This window comes from Sordaria macrospora, chromosome 2 (assembly GCF_033870435.1).
Source record: "Sordaria macrospora chromosome 2, complete sequence".
Classification (NCBI taxonomy): Eukaryota; Fungi; Ascomycota; class Sordariomycetes; order Sordariales; family Sordariaceae; genus Sordaria; species Sordaria macrospora.
In genome coordinates this window covers 2,480,150-2,497,882 of record NC_089372.1, presented here as the reverse complement: position 1 = coordinate 2,497,882, position 17,733 = coordinate 2,480,150, and the positions used below count along the sequence as shown (strand labels likewise).

The window sequence follows — 17,733 nt, the reverse complement described above, 5'->3', positions numbered from 1 at the left end:
CAGTGACCAGAGAAAACATGGCATTTCCGTTTTTACCATTGGAATGAAGCAATTTTGACTCTGCTAGGGATTGGGCATTCTTCCAGATTCCCATTTAGACGGCCCAAAAGACCCTGCGTTGCTTGTTATTGGAAAGTGGTATCACACAGTGGGATAGCTTAGCACATAGAGATAGCGCTGCCGACCTTGCCCAGGCTTCATCCCCTGAGCCCGTTGACAGAGGGGGAAACAATGACAGAAAGGTGGAAGTTTGAAGCCTCAGAATGGATCCAATTGCACATGAAGATCCAGAAGTCTCACCGAGTTCAAACGGGGCGGCCAAAAGCAATCCGAGGCAGCGAAATGAAACAACAACGAAGTAATGACGATATGCTGATGGTTGCCAATCGCAGCTGCCCTAACAACCACCCTCTCAGTGCGGTGAAAACTCAGCACCTTCTTTCCCGGTGGACAGCGAACAGTGTTGGCGAGGCATGAACGGCGAGCTTTTGCAAAAAAAAAGCTGTCGAGGTCAGAAGGCGCCACCCATGCGGCGAGGATGGATGACATCAGTCTCAGGCCATTATTGACCCGCTTTTCTCCTTAGCGCCAGTCTTGGCTCTTTTTGCTGTGCCTGCCCCACAAGGTACTTGCCGTGTCCCTGTCGACAGCTGGCCGGGTTTTGCAACTCTTTGCTCCTTTCGCATCATGTTCGAAATTCAATTTGAATTTGTGGAAACTGGCCAAAGTCTGCCTGGCTGCCTGCCACTTTCTGTCTTCATCTTCAGTTTCTCGGTTGCTGTTCCCTCTGCGCTGGATTGCAACCATCACGGTTACTTCCAGTTGTACTTTCTTGGCTTTGCTGTTCCTGCCTTTTTGGTGTTCCCATTCCAGCAATGGAGAAAGGAGTGGGTCATTAAGTGGTCTCGAACGAGTGATTGCCGATTCTGGAGGAGAAGCGAGAAAGCTCCAGCCCGGCTCTCGGTGCAGGAACCAAGAGCACTCATTGGTCAGTTTGGCGAACATAGATTGAAGCTTAACCCAACAAGTGACGCCAGAGCCGACCTCACTTCGCGATGTTTCTTCCCTTGTGCGACCAAACAAACGGTAAACAAATCGCCTCCGCAACCCATTGTCGTCATTGCTTGACTTGTCAAACCTCCCAAAAACATATGGCCCTCGCATAGTCTTTTCTAACACCGAACAAAGGAGCCGCTCTGATGATGATGATCTCCCGATGGTTTCTCTGTTTTCGTTGTCTCCCATGGACCCTCTGCTGTCATAGGCATTCTAGAACCTTTTTCCGTGCCGTCATCATCATCAAGGGAGGACAATGAAGGCGCGGGGAGCCGCCAACGGCACCGAACGACAGGGGAACAAAGCCCGTCACCGCGTCCTCGCCCGTATTTGGCAAATTGGACCCCCAAAACTCAGGGACCTGACGCTGCCGGCGCCACCAAACTGACATTAGTGCGCGGCTCTATCATCTCAGCCTCCGGGCGCAATACCCGCCTTTGACGTCAAAACGGCCTTTTCTCCGTCTCCCCCAGGGGCATCTCAGCCCTCTTCTGACGCAGCCACGCTGACGCTGACGGGCGGCTCACAGCAACAAGTCCGGCCTCACTTGATTGCCACTGCAACGACATTCTTAACTCTCGAGTTTGCACACCCCCCCCTTCTCCCCATCTGGCTCCTACCGACTGACGTCGCTGTCCGGTAACACGTCCCCTTCGGTCCCGTCTCCCCGTCCCGCCGATGACCGCATCGCAAACGTCCCCAAAGGTGAGATGACCTCAAAGCCGTCTTTTGTCGTCAACAAACGGCGTCAGCTCTGGCATCATTGTACGACGTCGGATGTTTGTGCCTGTGCCCTTTTCCCCTTGTCGACAGGACAACGTCACTCGTGAGAGATGCGGCTACCAGGTAACCTAGGTAGGTATGATGCTGCCGTCCCTGACGTTAGCTTCTGATTCACTCGCGTCTGTGGGACATCATAGGATGGCGTCACGCAGCCGCCTTTGGGTTGGCAGGCTGGGACCCCTAAAAAAAAAAAAACGAGGGTACGTGCACCGCTACGTATGCGGAATCTGGGTAAGGTGAGATGCTATGACATGCTTCTCGTCATCGATTGAACATCCATAAAGGATGTTACCGCCCTCGACCAGAACACTTTTCTCGAAACTGAAACGCAACTAGAATTGGAGCCAAGATACGGCCGGCATAAGGTGAACTGAATTCCTCTAGAGGGGCCTATGCATTCGTCAGCCTCGTGTAAACGGAATAAACTGAAGGTCATTGGTATCTCTTACCACGCTTTGCATCTCACCGAGATGTGGTTTCAATCTTTCCCAAGGTTTGACCCAGCTCAGCGCATCACACATGTATGACTCTTTCGCTGCAGTCAAAATCTCTCAGGTGTTTCGATGAGCAAGTTCAACATATCGAAAAGGAATGGAAGTCGTGTACGGATTCTTTACAACGCCCGACCGCCGGCATATGCTTGGATGTTGTCCTGCAGAGAGAGGGGACAGATGCTTGGCGCCATCCCAAGTTTCCGAAGCATCGCATGTTGCTGGGTCCGGTCAGCTTGGCTACACTACACTAGTTTTCCTTTCCTTGGTTGCCACCATTCACAGCCTTCGGAATCCAGTCCGGACTGTTGGTCCTCGACTGGCAACTGGCCGCTCAAGCTTTGTCGGTGGGCCAAGGCCACTCGGAATAGAGCTTATCATCCCGGAATGCCCTCCTTCCGACAGCTGGCCGCTCAAACTCACAAACCAGGGGACGTACAGTGCAAAGGGGGTCCGATCCTCAGGGTCCTAGACATATGTTGGGGATCTTGAGGGTTGTCTTTGAGGGCATTCGTGGGTCTTGGTCAACAATCACTTGCCCAAAAGTGTCCAAGTCACGGCAGCATCAGGCCACCATTCCGGGCCAAAAATCAAGGCCGCTCTCGCAGAAATCCTGCACGGTGCAATCACGTCAACCTTGTTGTGTTGACCTTTTGGGGGGATTGATAAGCTCTCCTGACTTCCCGAGATGGGATGAACCCCCTAGATCCTTCCCTCGTTGATCTGGCTCGCCTTTGTTCATAAACGATATCTTCCTTTTCACCGGTTCGGGCCAGTTACCGTAAGTTATTAGTCATGTCTGCGTCAACGTGATGTGCTGATGTGCGGTCTTGACTCCTTCAAGATGGGTTCTGTAAGAATTATACGCCCTTTTACTGGCCGGTACTGGTAGACCCGTGCTGCTATCAACAGAGTTTTGCTTTTTTGAACATGTGATTCCGTCGGTGTTGTTGGGAATGGGGACGCTTGAGTCAAGAGTAGGTCTGTCTGTCTGCCTATCTCGTGTGAGTCTACTCATGCTCATCTTCTGCATCAGTGTGGTAATCAAACGAATTTGGCACTGCAATGGGCGCGTCCACTTCGTCCTTGTCCACTAGCCCAGCCACTCCTCCCTTTTCTTGTTGTTCGGTCTGTGGAGGCTGCCTTGCTTCTTGTTGCTGTTGCTGCTCTTGCTGATGCTGCTGCTGTGCAACATCAAGATGCAAAGGAGCCCCCAGCCCAACCAACAACTGCGTTCCCGCATCCGACGCCTGTCTCCCCCTCAACAGGGCCGTCATGACCTGCGCCCACTCCCACGGCCTCTCCCTCGACCCAGGTAAGCTATTAAAGTACTCCCAACCCATCACGCCTCCGAACCTCGGATGTCTGCCCACCAGCAGCGGCAGCACGCCCGCCAGCGCCGGCCAGGCTACCCACCCGCCGCCGTTCTCCGGGTTCGTGATCAAACCCACCACAATCTTCTCCGGCGCCCACCCCTTCATGACCATCATCTCGTACATGACCGGATTGCTGCAGTTCCCCCACCCGCAGTAAAACTGCGTGTTGTACCACGCTATCTCCTTGCCCCTCATCACCTCCAGCGCCTCGTAGTCGAATCCCGACAGGTTTTTTTCCGGGTCCAGCATCGCGGCCGCTACGGGCGCCAGGGTGATGAGGAACTCCGGCCCAAAGTCCTTGCGCAGCCGGTCGATCAGGTGGATTACCCCCGAAAGGGACATTTCTTCTTCGACGTCCAGGTCTAGACCGTCTAGTCCCCGCTCCTGAACCAGGCGCTTGAGAGGCTGGTAGTACCGCTCGAAACGGGGCATGCCTTCGATGTCGGAATCTGGATCGGAGACGTCAAGCCGTTCGAAGCTGCCCTTGGCGGCGCCGCCGAGCATGCCGAGGACTTTGATGCCTGAGGCTTGGAGGATGCGGAGCTCGTCCCATAGTGTTGCGAAGCGCGGGTGTGAGGGCGGGTGGTCGTTGAGCGTGATGCCCTCCGGGTCGGAGTTGATGTGGATGGCGGCGAGGATTAGGTGGGTGAGGTGGATGCCGGGTTTTTGGAGAAAGGGGAGGACGGAGATGGGGTCGCCCGAGGGGGTGTGGTGCGTTTGGTAGTAGGTTATGAGGCGAGGGACATGTTGGTGAGGGAGCGGGGGCATTTTGCTTTGTTGATGTTGTTGTTTTGGTGACGATGATATTGGTTGTGATGTTGTGATCTGGGGTTGTTGAGGAGGTCGATTACCGTAGGCGTATCTGGTTTAGCAAATGGATGAGCAAGAGAAATGTAAAATGGGAGATGTATGATGATGATGGGATGTTATAGTCAAGCGACCTGATGAGAAGAATATGGTATTGCTGGATCTTGGGAAATGCTGTTCATGGCAAGTGAGGCTGTATCAGGTCGAAACATCGGCAGTGTAAGCCCAAGCGAACTGTCCAAATTCAGCTGGTGGCGGTTGCTGTAGGCAGCTGACAGCTGCCTGGCTTCGTTAGCAACCAATCAGAGCAAAGGAAGGCTTCCTCCCCTCCACTTCAGCTCCTCACCTCATGCCAATTTGATATCAAGCTTCTCACCATACAATCACTTCTTCAATTGTTCGATCAAACTGTTGTCAAAGGGAAATAACCAGCTGTGCTGGCGGTATCTTAACATGTACAAGAAAACGTGCCGGGCTTTTTCCCCAGCAGAGAAGCAAACGCCGGGTATAACAAAACGAAGCATGCCACATCCAACAGATACATCAGAAACAAGACAGAAACAAGGCCGCCATCAATTACACCAACACCTCCTTCGACTACCTTCGACAGAGCCCCTGACTTCTCACCCCATTATAATTACTTGAACTTTATCGCCTAAGCGCGCACCGCACTTGGACTTGCCTCCGACGGCCGACTAGGCGAATTAATCAAGAAGCCGTCCCGGTCATAAAGCCCCAAACTCTCATTACTCTGTCTCTCCATCGCTTCCCCTTCGGTGTCACATACACCATGCCCGTCTGAGCCTGCTTTGACCTCGGCGACGGCGACGACGGAGGCAAATTCACCGTTACTTCAATACTGGTAGGAGAGGAATTCGGCAACGTAAATCTGACTGGAAGCTTCCTCTTGCTCTCCTCTTCTTCGCCCACGTCGTTCTTCCTGCTGCCCGCCAAAAAGCCACTACTTTCCTGCTTTCGGGCAGAACCATCAACATTACCGGCTCTTCCGCTCTCGTTCATGCCATCATTGTTGTCGTCGTCCTCGTCGTTGAACTGAAACCGGTTCTTCAAAATGTTGACGTTAATCGGACTGGGATTCCCCAATACGCTACTGCCGCCGTAACCACCCAGGCTTCGATGGTGTCCATGGGTCGGAGTCAATGTTGTCCTCTGCGGCGACCCAGATCGGGATATCGACACGACTCTTCCTATCCCTGAACCCGAGTCCGAGCCCGATCCAGTCCGCGAGTAGTGCGCGTTCACTTGTGCTAAGAGCGGACGCACCCCGCTACCACTTCCGTTGCCGCTTCCTCCCGCTCTCTTCAAAACTTTCGGTGTCGACGGCGTCGGCGGCACGGCTCCAGCACCGCCGCTCAGCACAAACAGATAGTTTCTGCTCCCACTTCGCCAATGGCCATAACTATGATGACTGTCACGTCTTGGGTTGGGGTTGAATCCACCGCCTCTAAGCGCCGACTGTGACGGGCTGGCAGTTGCCACACTGCTATTCCTCCTGCTCAGATTGCCGTTGCCGCCTCCGTCGGCGACTTCGGTGTTGATGCTGCTTACGCTGGAGGCGGTGCTGAGGACGCTGTTCATGCGTCGCAGCTGGGCGATGGTGGCGGCTATGGGGCTGGCTTTGGGTGTAATCGCCATATTTTCTTTGTTATCGTCCTCTTCGACATCGTCGATGTGTCGCCGCGCTGATAGCATGGACACCCTGTTGTTGGTATTGCCAGTACGCGAAGTGCGGCGAGAGGGGGTCTGTTGCTGGGCTCCGGCAAAGAGGATGGAGTTCCTCTGAAAATTGGCGGTGTTAAGAGCTTGCGCTGCTGCTAGTCCCACGCTGGTTGGTGATGGCGGGAGGGATGTCCGGGTGGGACTGGACGGAATGGGCATCATGAATGTCGGTACCGATGCTGGGCTGAAGGCTTCGTTGGCCGCAAAGTCTTGCGAGTATATGGATAATGATTCGCTGGTTTTGCGTTCTTGTTGCTGCAATGACCATTGTCGGGAAAGGCGCGAACCTGAGCGTGGTGTTGACGAGGGCGGCTGATGGATATTGCCGTCGTCTGTCCTAGTGTGTGTGTTTATGAAGGGCCAGCGACGCTTGCGCTCGGGAGTATGAGCTACCCCTGACCTGACTGGTGGTTTGCTCTCTACTACCACCGTTTTGGCATCGACATATCTATGTTTTGTCGGTGGTGGGAGTACTATGGAGTTTAACAGCGTATTGTTGTAGGTGGTGCTCTTGTTGGATGGAGAGCGAAGTCCCTTGATATCATGGAGCCCGAAGACGATGTCGGACTTGCGGAGTCTGTCGATGTCTGAAGATAGGTCGGGCTGACTGGTATCTGGAAGGGATCAGCCATTGCGGTATGCCATGTGCCACAGCTGGCTTGGGCAATCACACAGTTCTTCCCGGAAGGCACCCCTGGACACGGCAGCAGCCTGGTGAGCATCGATGGTATGGGGCCGATTGGTTCTTGTGCTATAATGGACTTTCGCACAAACGATCTCCTGTTGTTCTCAGCCTCACCCTGAGATCTCGCTGAAAGAGGTCTTGGTATAGGACATCCGTAGCTTGTGAAGGGCCGGCTAGAGGATCCAGGGGGTAGAGAAGGTGCAGATGCATCTACAGTGGACAACGGAGCCGGCAAGGCGAATCGCTCGTTGTTGAGCATGGAGGTCTATAGGGTGACCGCGGGTCTTCCGGTTCCTGCCACTATAGCAGCACGGTCGGGGGATGGCGTCTTAGTCCCTGCCGATACTCTTGCTCCCCTTCAGATGATTCGTCCTCGCTATGAATAGTGGAAAGAGATGCTGCCGAGGTCATGGAGCTGCGGTTCGACGGCATATCCATAGTCAAGAGGAGCATCTCGATATCTGTCTCGGCAACGCTCGAAGTTCCGGCTATGCTCGAAACCCGGCTTGGACTCGTCAGTCCTGACGGCATTTCCGAGGATGCAGGCTCGGCTAGAAGACTATCCGGGTCCGAGGACAATGATTCCCGTGAATCTGGCCGCTGTTCCTGCTCCGATGGCTTAGGAACGAGCGTTAGTGGTGCCACGAGACCACTCCTTGATGGACTGATTACGGGGAGTTCATGTTCTGCTCGAGTCCTTCGAGTTTCCTTGAGAGCTTCGCTCCGTCGAAGACCAGGGTCACGGCTTTCCTCAAGTCTCTTGGCCACATGCAGAGACAGGCCTCGATGGGGACCAGATGCCGCTGCTATTGTCGCTCGGTTTCGCCGCGACACTCCGCTGGTACCACGTTCTTGAAGCCTCCTCTCCGTTGATCTGAGAATATCGGACAGTGTCGACTCTGTTGATACCTGTCTGTTCTTCGTCGGGATTGACTGCGTTCCAGGTATGGGAGTAGGCCTAGCAGGGCTAGTAGTAGGGCTTGGGTTCGTGACCCTCAAGATCCTCTGCGGCTCGCTCTTGGTTTGCCTGTGTTGAACGACGAATCCTCCACCCGTTTCGGCTTGTCCTCTCACTACCGCGGGCTGGGGAGGCTCGGGAAGCAGCCTCTCCATCGCGCCATAGGCAGATCTGACCGCACGTCGACCGCTATCAGTAGAAAGAATCCCAAGATGACCCGTCATTGTCTCGGTCTCCAACTGCTCTGCTCTCTCGTCACTGGGAAGTCCCTGGTTCTGAATCTCGGCAAGTTCCTGATTGTCACCATCCAACCTGGGAACCGTAGGCATTCTTGTCTTCAGCGGTCATGATTCCCGGATCCAATCTCTGCCTTTCCCCTTTCTCCAGCCAAGCAACCATGACTTGCGGCTCCCGTTGTTTTCGTTGTCATTACCATTTCCGCTTTCATCAGTAATGTTGCTCAACCCACTCACTTCTGGTCCATGAAGCGCCTCTTCATCGATCCACGCCGAGTTCGCCATCCACCTTTCACTGGCACTGCTCTTCTTCCTGCCCAGGCCCAGGCCCAGACCCAGCTTTGTCTTGTGCTGACGAAGAAGGCTGCCGGAAGAAGTTTTTCTCAACCTGCTGAATGGCAACAGCGATCCTTGCCCTTGCCCTTGCACGCCATGCCCGCCGCCCATAGTACCCATCCACGACATGCCCGGTGGCATAGAAACAGAAAGCACACCATCTTCTCCTTCTCCTTCTCCGTGTCCTCCTCCGTCTCCCAACCTTTCATTATCACTAATACCTCTCCGCTTCCCCTTCACCTTAGGCAGCAGCGAAGTAGTACTATTAAACCTCGAAGCCGACGCCCTCGTCCACGACGCAGACGGAAGTTTCTGCAACTTCCTTGGGCTCTTCTTTCTCGTCGGTGAGGAGTTGTCGTCACCGCCGTTGAGTCCATCATCATCATTGTTGCCAACAACACGAACTGCCGATCTCCATGGACGCAACGGCACCGGCAATGGTCGTCTCACCAGTCAAGTCATGATGACATGCTCCGCCGCTTCTTTCCTTGCTGTTGTTGTTGTTTGCTTTTGCTGAGGTTGCTAGTCTACGACGACGCGATAGCCAGATGCCCAAGAAGGCGACGGTGACGGAGACGGTGAATGTGCCGAGGAGGACGATGGAGATGAGGGCGCCGAAGGGGAGGAGAGCAACCCCTGCGCCAGCGACGGCGGCCATTGTGGTTGCTTTCTCTTTTACTCTTTTTTGAGTGAGGCTAGGGTTGTCGCCCGCTGGTCCGCGATGACGGCTTCGACTGCAGTTTGCTTGTTTCCAATTTCGAACCTCCCCTGCCTGGTATTTCGATTATTGCTGGGGTTATGTTGTTATTCTTGCTTTCTTCCGTGCTGTGCTGTTTCGTGTTCTTGCTTCGTGTTCTTGCTTCGTATTCTTGCTTCGTATTCTTGCTTTCTTCCGGGTTCTTTGACGATCAAATGCCAGTCTGTCAGTAAAGTCGGCGACAGCTGTTGATTCTTTCGGCCCTTGTTGTTGCTATTCGCAGTGTGTCGTCGTCCTAAGTCACCCGGTAATGAACGTGAGGAAAACGAACGTGGTGGTTTCAACAACGAAACCTTTGAGAGAAAGAGTGACGATGTGAACCGGAAAACACGAAAACAATGGTTCTTGTTTCCGGAATGGCAACATATGTCTAAGGGCCGAGATAAAACGGAGTGTTATTGTTGATTTAGTGCAGCATTGTTGCTGCGAATGGAATGGAATGCGTTGCGCCGAGCAACACCACAACACCACGACACGAGACTTCATGACAACATTCCAGCCCTCGCCATCGCCATGGCAACGTAAACATTGAGGTATGTTGTGTTGAGTCAACCATCGCGAAGAGAAAAACATAAATAATAGATATGATGTATGGTAAGATGGTGGTGGTGTTGACATGGCAACTATTGTGAACGTGCCCGGATCCCCTCTAAGTTCACCATATCCAGCAAAGAAAGTACTCGAGCATACATCGGATGGATCAAGTGGGTTAAGATTCTGTAGGTAACCATCTTACTTGTTTCTTTATGCTATTATATTGTTCGCTCAGGAGAGAAATCGGCCTATATACCTGGCCCTATGCAGAGGCACTGGGATGTGTCACCTTAGAACGCCTGCCCATGCTAATAGAGAAGATAAAAAAAAAGTACAAGTGACAACAATTAGGTACTCAATACCTACCGATGACCACGACAAACATGCAAAAGTGCAGGGAACAAGGCTTTGCATTATCAACTCCTTTTCTACTTTCTGAGGTGTATCTCCCTAAATCCGCTGGCTTTCCCATACCACTTCCTCGACCGGATATATCGGATGATGGTCTGTTAAGATGCAGTCCAACCCACCAAAAAAGATCCATCAGGGATATAGCAAAGCATAAACAAGAAAAAATGGCCATGAAGATTGCTCTTCACAAATGTGGCCCAGAGCCAATTGTCACCAGGAAGGGAACAAGGCCTGCAGAAGTGAAGTAAGGATACCGGATTTCAGTCATATAGCACATGGCTTAAGCCCGGTGGTTCGCAGCGTGGCGGACCTTGTGGCGATGCAAGTACTGAGAGTAGTGGCGGGCCTGAACGGTTTGGACAGCCGTAACAGTAGTGGTCGTGACGGTCACGTACTCGAGAGCCTCCTTAACGATAACCATGCTGACAACGTTGCCGTTGGTAATGTACTCGGTCCTGACGGCGGTGAATTCGCCATCCTCCTCCGCGACAACGGAAGGTGCCTCAGTGATAACAGACGAAGCCTCGGTAGTCGAGCTGGGGACGACCGAGGATGGCTTAGCAATGGAGACGAGAGTGGTAGTCGAGATGATGGGTTCGACAGCGCTTCCAGCAGCGGAGGTGCCGACCTTAGCAGCCTTGAAAATGCCTCCGGGCATGTAGTCGCCGTTGGTGACAGTAGCACCTTGAGAGTAAGTAGCAGTTGGGACCTCGATAGGGGTGGTGTGCGATGCGGCCTTGGGGCCATTGGCGGGCTCGGGTCCGTAAGCAATCTTCACGTTGCCGGGAAGGGAGTCGCCAATCATGCCGGTAACTTTCTCGTTGAGAGTACCCTGGAACAGCTTGACGAGCCAGTTGCTCTTCTTGAAGGTGCACTGTCTCTGGTCATCCTCGCTCTGGATGTTGAAGATGGGGCAGTCCTGAATCCTTCCGCTGTCGTTGGTGCAGGTGTCAACGGCCTGCTGAAGGTAGTCCTCGTCCCAGCCGGTCATGAAATCGGCATGGTAACCAAAGCCCTGAACATCACCGTGGGCGAAGACGAACTGACCAGGCTTTCCGACAAAGGCATTAGTAGCCCAAATGGTCTCATACATGAGACCAGGGACCTTGGTCTCGAAACCCTTGGGGCAGTTGCCGTTCATGACAAGATCGGGGTACGCCATGTGGGACCTGTGGTTATCAGAGTCGAGATCCTTGCCGTTCCAGCAAGAAGGGAACATGATTTCGGCGCGAATACCATCGGCGCAGTTGGCATCGAGATAGTCCTTGTCCGGCATGTAGTGACGGTACAGAGTACCCTCGGGAGCCTTGTTGTAGTTGAGGCAGTTGAATCCGATGGCACGCTGAGTCAGATCGTCCTGGGAAGTCTGTCCAAGGCTGGCCCACACGGACTTCTCAGGGTCGACATCCTTGACGTTGCTGCCGGCAATCGTATAGTTGCGGCGCGCAGCGTCTCCGGCAATCATGCGGAATCCGGGAGGGAACGCCTTGATGCCGCTGTCGGGGTTGGCAGCATCCTTGAAGAGGAAGTAATAGGACAACAGACCGCCGACCTGGGGGACGAGCTCGAAGGAGCCGTTGGAATGCTGGAAGTAGAGAGAAGGAGTCCAGTACGCAGACATATCCTGGGTGACAGCGCAAGAAGTGCAGTCAGCCCCAACTAGGTCCTCGAAATCGGCCTTTTCACTAAAACCTGTTGTTGAATATTTAGCACATTTGTCATCTCCTAAGGCGTGTCTTGGGACAAATGGACATACCGGAAGAGCCGTGAATCGAGTGGGCATGAGCCGCAGGTTCACCGAAGTTGACCAGAGGGTCGATACGACCGACAGCCAAAGTGCCGCGGCACTCCATACGCCAGAAGGCCTCGGCACCGCCAGCAACGGCGAGGATAGCTACAGAAACCTTCATTTTGAGGATGATTTTGTATTGGTGAAAGAGTGATGGGAATCTGAGAAAGAGTGCAATGTTAGAAAAGTGAATCCGCAGCAAGGAACTGCAGAACGAGAAGTGAACAAGCACCAAAGCTTGGCTCTTCACAAGAATGCACTGACCAATATCCAAGGACAACAGATGTTATCCGGTTGTCCGATTTCAGGCCCTTGCAAGATGTCTTGAGGGGAAGACTGTCAAGACAACGGCGAGGTTGCAGAATAAATGCTCGAATGATAATCGTCCAAGTTACTGAACCAAACGAACAATGGTCCCACCAAGGTTGTGTTGCCAAAAACAAGAATCGCTTGTCGGTTGAGCGGGGTCGAAGTATCGATATGGGATGAAATCGAGCGGACGAGTCGGTGAGTTGCGGTAAAAGTTGCTTCTTGACAGAGATCGATCCACCAGATATGACCAGCACGACGAGTCCACAACCGCGTGTTTTTCTTAGGATTCTAAAATGACTGAATAGGCCGCACAGCTGACCAGTGTTTGTTCCAAAGTCGGAGTCGGTTATCGAGATTGTTTGCCTTTTGTCGAAATACGGATGGACACTGGAGAGATGCCGTAGAATCGAATGCGAGAATGCGTGATCAACGCCCTGGGCGGAAAAGAGAAAGATAGATGGGGATGTTGAGTGGTGAAAGAGCGTGACTGTAGTACAACAGAGAGCGAGTGGTGATAGTGAGTGAAATGTCGACGAGTCGGACAGAGTCTTCGCAGCAGACCACCTGGAATGGATGGAATGACGACTGGAAAAGGGAATGACGAGGGAGAAGAACCACAAGGCGACGATGGACTACGGGGAAGGGAGAGGGGAACACTGATGAGGAAGGCGAGACACCCAGCGGAAGATATTCATTTTCCACTTTGCAGCGGGCAGGAACCCTCACGATTTCTTGCGGGTGGAGAGGCGCCCGGGGGCTCGGGGGTCGGGGGTGCCTGCCTGGGGGCAACGACGAGTCGACGAGGGCAACCCAAGAACCCGCAGATTACACCTACGGTACCTGCGGCGTACCTGAGCGTCCCATACCCTTGAAACTTCCACAGAAGACCCGACTGGAAGGAAAGGAAGGGTGGAAGGTACGTCGCGCTCAGAACCCTAACCAGACTTGCCAGACCCTCCTCAAGGCATGGGTCTGCCATGGGTTGCTGCAGGTACGTATCGTATTTGCACCGTTCCAGGGTCGCAATCCTGGGTGTATCGGCTCGTCTGGGTGGTATTTGGGTGGCCCCCTTCGAACCTGCCCTTGCTCTCGCCGCATCGCACCCTTTCCCGAACAAGGCGATCAGCCACCTCTTCAGAAGCGCCCATTGGCCCGCGCATTCCAAGCCCATGTCTCCCAAGTCCTGCTCCTTCTTGGGAGTCGCCACTACATCCCTAATTTAATGCTGGACACTGGCAGTCTGGCGGCCAAGGGAAAATAAAAGGGCTATATGAGGAGCCGAGAGACGCGGCCAAGGACTATAGGGACCTCCTGTTTGGACTTTGGAGCCCATGGTGGAGCGTGAGAATTTGCTCCCAATTTCGAACGAATGCAAATCACTCTCGCTATCTTCTTGGACAGCGAAAGAAAAGCGGGAAAAGCGGCCATGGCGCTCAGACACGTGCCAGGGGCAGCAGCAGGGACGGGAGCCCGGGCCAAGCAACTCTACTTGAAGTGACTCCAGGTTTGCTGCCCTACTACCATAGCAATCAAGACGCCAGATCCGAGGTGTCCATTCACGAGGGAATCGTGAGGAATTTCAGGTGGGACGGCATGCCGCCGAGGGTTTGCTGCTGCAGGTCCCTTGACTGACCAGTGTTTCCAGTTGGGACGGGACTCCTCGAACAAGCTGAAGAAGAAGGTCTTGGACTCTTGGGCCGTTGTGCGATCCCCTCGGATGGGGTCCTGCGATTTCCCAAAGCCTCCACCGCCAACTCCGCAGCACAATAATCGTGCAAATCTCCCACTTTCCCACCTCCCCGTCGCCAGTCTGTCGATGTGCAACCCTGATGGGCATCCGCTAATGATAGACCGAAATGCGCTGCGTGGCCGTTCTGGTGTGCCCCTGAATCAATCGTAATCGCGACAGCCGCTTCGTCTTGTCCAGTTGCGAGGGTGAGAAGCCCAGCACTGCGCCGAGGTAACACCAAATATCTTTACATAGTGTCGTTTTGTGTAGCACATTGCGCATCTGACCTTACATGATGTAGGTACGCCGCTGCACTGCGCTTTATTTAACCTGTACGGTCCCATTCCCGCCCAACCTGCCACCCGCCAATGCACCCCTCCCGATACCAAAAATTCACCCAGGTGTTTTCCCACTCCTGAGGCGCATATCCCATTCTTACAACCGCGTCGGCATTCACTGTGGATGTACGGCACGCTTGAAGCCGGATGGACTGCCGTGATTGCGATCGATAAGGGGAAACTTGGATGTGCAATTGAGCGACCGTTGCCCGGTGAGCGAGAAGGCGGTCACAGGAGTTGATCAACAACAGTGACTGATCGTCTCTTCTTGACAATCGTACGAGAGCACGTGTTGACAAAGTTGGGATGAAAGAAAAGAAGGAAGGAAAAATAAGTACAGAGCGGGGTACTACCCGGAGCGTGATAGTTCCAGTGGCACCAGCAAGCGCTCCAGATACAAAGGGGTTCGAGGTTAATTGAAAATAGAGAGCGAAGAATGTTGTCGTTCGCAACTCTAATTGATCTGATTTGCAGAAGCTCATCACCCGCTAGGCTCCAAACGTCTGAAACACGTTTCATGCTTGAAATGGACGAATGATGCGAGCTGTGTGCCAGCTAGTGGAGCCCCTCTCCCATGTCTCGCCGGCCAATCCTTGCTTTGGTTCAACAACCCGTCCGCACCCCCTCGTCTGTTCCTGCCCCACGTTTTCCATAGTTCCCCCGTCCTTCTTCAACCCATCAATTTCTTTTCTAATGCAGCATCACCATGCAATGGGCATGCAGTTCGCGCCTCTTCGTTGTAACTTTCTTTCCCACAGATACAGCATGTGAGTACATGAGTACGAATACGTCGGCCTCGTTTCATCCCCCAAGCTTGGCCCAAATGCACCACCAACATGCATGTGGGCAAGATTTCGGGCAAGTACTTGTTGCGGAAGGAGATGTTATTCCTTTCATTGCCTGGAATCAACCACCTTTCGATAACTCAGCCAAATGAGTTCAGCCTTCATCTCCCACACTGGCCCAGCTGCCATATATGGGACGTTTGCCCGCAGGCATCGAAGGATTTGTTATAGTCCTGATACGTTTGCTACCCCGCCAACAGCCAGCAATATTCGCACTTCGCAATTTCAAAGACTCATGAGCACCTCCTGGTTTTCCCTCACAAAGACGGCAAAGTCCGTGGGTGTATCGAACAACATCAAGATAATCAACCTCTTTGTAGTGTACCCACCACCCCGTAATACGGCCAAGGCAAATCAACGAAAACCCACATCGGCGGTAACATGTATAAAGGGTATGCGTTGTACCTTACATGTCTGCCTGTTGTACCACAGGCCAGCAAAAGAAACGGTTACATACAGTACATGATACGGGTACAGCAGCAACAAGGCGGTAAAGAAGAGACAAGACAGCATCCAGACATCTCAACGTCTGTCTGGGTGAGTGGAAACGGGCACGACGGGAAAGGCGTCTCGCGTGCATGACTGGACTACCAATGATGGCCGTTGACAAATCGGAACCTGAGGACTGTTCTACTTACACGTAGGAGTCAATGCAGGTTGTGTCCAATCTTATCTGTCTGGGAGGTGATTTGAGCAACATGGAGGGACCTTGCAATTGGATGAAAGCTTTAAATGACGACCCAGAGTATATATATGCGATGAATTGTGTAAGACCATGTATACACTTGACAGTGACGACGAATGTCTTTCCTGCCAGCTGTTTGTGAATTGAGAGTGCGCCATGACAACCAATCTGGCCGGTTCTAACTCGGGCTACATGAAGCCAGGCTGACCTTGTTGTTGTATGTGTAGAGTGAAAAGAGTCAAAAAAAAGAATTCCTCGAACATCTCCTGAGCTTTCACTATACTAGGAGATAGAGTGAGAAAAAGGCAAAAGGAAGTGCGCCGTCCGAGATTCGAACTCGGGTCACTCGCTAATTAGAGGATTTCTTGGGAAGCGAGTATGCTAACCACTATACCAACGGCGCAGTGGTTTTTGTTGAAAACGATGCAGCTAATATTGGTTCATGAGGCTGGTCGTGCTTGCATCGAACGTTCTCGCAATCTGTACAGATCGGTCGGTGCCTGAAAGACCCCACCCCCGCGCTACCCCTTCGGTACCTTGTACGGGGTTAGGGTTACAGGTAGCACCTTGAGCTGCCAAACCCCGCCACCGACCCACTCGCGTTCGAATTCCATGTTGGCGAGTTTCTCGACACTGCGTCCCTAGGCCTTGCTTCACTCTTCTCAACCACAACAAGACCTTCAAACCTACGGCTACCTGCACGGGACATTCGAGCCTTAACCTCGGTCATATCTGAACTCGCCTGGAATCACCATTTTCCTTTCGAAGCGTAACAGGTTCTACAAGAGCGAGCAAATATGGAGTCCGAAACACTCGAGCAAATGCAAGCTCGGCATCGCAAGGAGCAGAGAGACCTTGTGTCACGCATCACAAACAAGAAGAAGAATGCGACCAAGAAGACCCGCAAAGGAGTCAACGATGAATGCGCCCAACTGGAACTCGAACTGAAGGCGAGACAGGAGGATGAGCTCAGGCAGCTGCAAGGAGGCGGCGGCGCCGACGATAACGACGAGCAGGCCCAAGAGCCCGAGGAGGATGAGCAAAATGCCGGAGAATCAACAGTCAACGATGTGACCGAGCAGCTACAGAAGACCACAGTCTCTGACCAGTCGAGTAAAACAAGTTCCCCTCCTTCGGTGGAACAGTCCTCGGGCGGCGGAGAGAAAAAACGAAATCGTCAGAAAGAGCGTCTCGCACGTCGCCAAGCAGAAATCGAAGCTGCTGCTGCAGCAGCCGAGAAAGAGGCCTCGAGCATGGTGGATCACCGCGGTATCGAGAAGGCATACATGTCGCGCGAATTCAAGGCACATTCTTTGGATGAGAAGGATATCGAGCCCGATGGACACTGTCTCTTCTCCGCGGTGGCAGACCAGCTTGCCGTCCACGGACTCCCGGTAGATGGTCTCTTGTCTAAGAGCAAGAGAACGCAAACACAAGAGAAGCTTCCGCCATATAGGGTCGTGCGTCATACGGCGGTTGACTACATGGAGAAACACGCGGACGATTTTGCGCCTTTTCTCGAGGAGCCCTTCGACACCTACGTGGCCAAGATACGGGATACAGCAGAGTGGGGTGGACAGCTGGAGCTGACGGCACTGGCAAACGCGTATAACGTGGAGATCAGGGTGGTGCAGGACGGTAGGACCGAGGTGATACAGCCCAACGCTGTCGCAAATGGGGAGAGCAATGCGGACAAGGAGGAGCTGAAGGTCCTGTGGTTGGCGTACTATCGCCATGGATATGGCCTCGGAGAACATTACAATTCGCTGCGCAAAGCAAGCGCATGAGACGATGGTCTTGCCAAAAGGCAAGTTGCTCAAGCAAAACGATCAAAGTGTCACCCTCCCTGTCGCTAAGTTTTTTTT

At 53.2% G+C, this 17,733-nt stretch overlaps 5 protein-coding genes and 1 non-coding gene across 6 annotated transcripts; 1 reads left to right on the top strand and 5 right to left on the bottom strand.

The window, feature by feature from the left end:
- Window positions 1-3,236: 3,236 nt before the first annotated feature.
- Window positions 3,237-4,690, bottom strand: SMAC4_12618 (uncharacterized protein). Its single transcript, XM_003343893.2, has one exon. The coding sequence runs from the start codon at window positions 4,472-4,474 to the stop codon at window positions 3,341-3,343; it is 1,134 nt and encodes a 377-aa protein (XP_003343941.1). The 5' UTR covers window positions 4,475-4,690; the 3' UTR covers window positions 3,237-3,340.
- Window positions 4,691-5,221: 531 nt separating this feature from the next.
- Window positions 5,222-8,225, bottom strand: SMAC4_08369 (uncharacterized protein; the record flags this gene model as incomplete). Its single annotated transcript, XM_066090790.1, has 2 exons — window positions 5,222-6,820; window positions 7,251-8,225. 2 exons carry the CDS (start codon window positions 8,223-8,225, stop codon window positions 5,222-5,224), a joined length of 2,574 nt encoding a protein of 857 aa, XP_065946088.1.
- Window positions 8,226-8,733: 508 nt separating this feature from the next.
- On the bottom strand, window positions 8,734-9,126 carry SMAC4_08370 (uncharacterized protein; the record flags this gene model as incomplete). Its single annotated transcript, XM_003343895.1, has 2 exons — window positions 8,734-8,798; window positions 8,874-9,126. 2 exons carry the CDS (start codon window positions 9,124-9,126, stop codon window positions 8,734-8,736), a joined length of 318 nt encoding a protein of 105 aa, XP_003343943.1.
- Window positions 9,127-9,923: 797 nt separating this feature from the next.
- On the bottom strand, window positions 9,924-13,517 carry SMAC4_08371 (uncharacterized protein). Its single transcript, XM_003343896.2, has 3 exons — window positions 12,224-13,517; window positions 11,927-12,120; window positions 9,924-11,862 (listed from the first exon to the last, which is right to left on the bottom strand). Exons 2-3 carry the CDS (start codon window positions 12,078-12,080, stop codon window positions 10,451-10,453), a joined length of 1,566 nt encoding a protein of 521 aa, XP_003343944.1. The 5' UTR covers window positions 12,081-12,120; window positions 12,224-13,517; the 3' UTR covers window positions 9,924-10,450.
- A 2,667-nt stretch (window positions 13,518-16,184) lies between these two features.
- Window positions 16,185-16,271, bottom strand: SMAC4_13235. The gene is given in 2 exon segments: window positions 16,185-16,219; window positions 16,235-16,271. It is a non-coding gene; the product is annotated as a tRNA-Gly (tRNA).
- Window positions 16,272-16,535: 264 nt separating this feature from the next.
- Window positions 16,536-17,683, top strand: SMAC4_08372 (uncharacterized protein). The gene has a single exon (XM_003343897.2). The coding sequence runs from the start codon at window positions 16,666-16,668 to the stop codon at window positions 17,653-17,655; it is 990 nt and encodes a 329-aa protein (XP_003343945.1). The 5' UTR covers window positions 16,536-16,665; the 3' UTR covers window positions 17,656-17,683.
- The last annotated feature ends 50 nt before the right edge of the window (window positions 17,684-17,733 follow it).

Coding starts and splice junctions, on each gene's coding strand:
- SMAC4_08371 (XM_003343896.2), bottom strand. CDS start 12,080: ATGAAGGTTTCTGTAGCTATCCTCGCCGTTGCTGGCGGTGCCGAGGCC. Junction 11,863..11,926: donor CTCGATTCACGGCTCTTCCG/GTATGTCCATTT, acceptor ATTCAACAACAG/GTTTTAGTGAAAAGGCCGAT.
- SMAC4_08372 (XM_003343897.2), top strand. CDS start 16,666: ATGGAGTCCGAAACACTCGAGCAAATGCAAGCTCGGCATCGCAAGGAG.
- SMAC4_12618 (XM_003343893.2), bottom strand. CDS start 4,474: ATGCCCCCGCTCCCTCACCAACATGTCCCTCGCCTCATAACCTACTAC.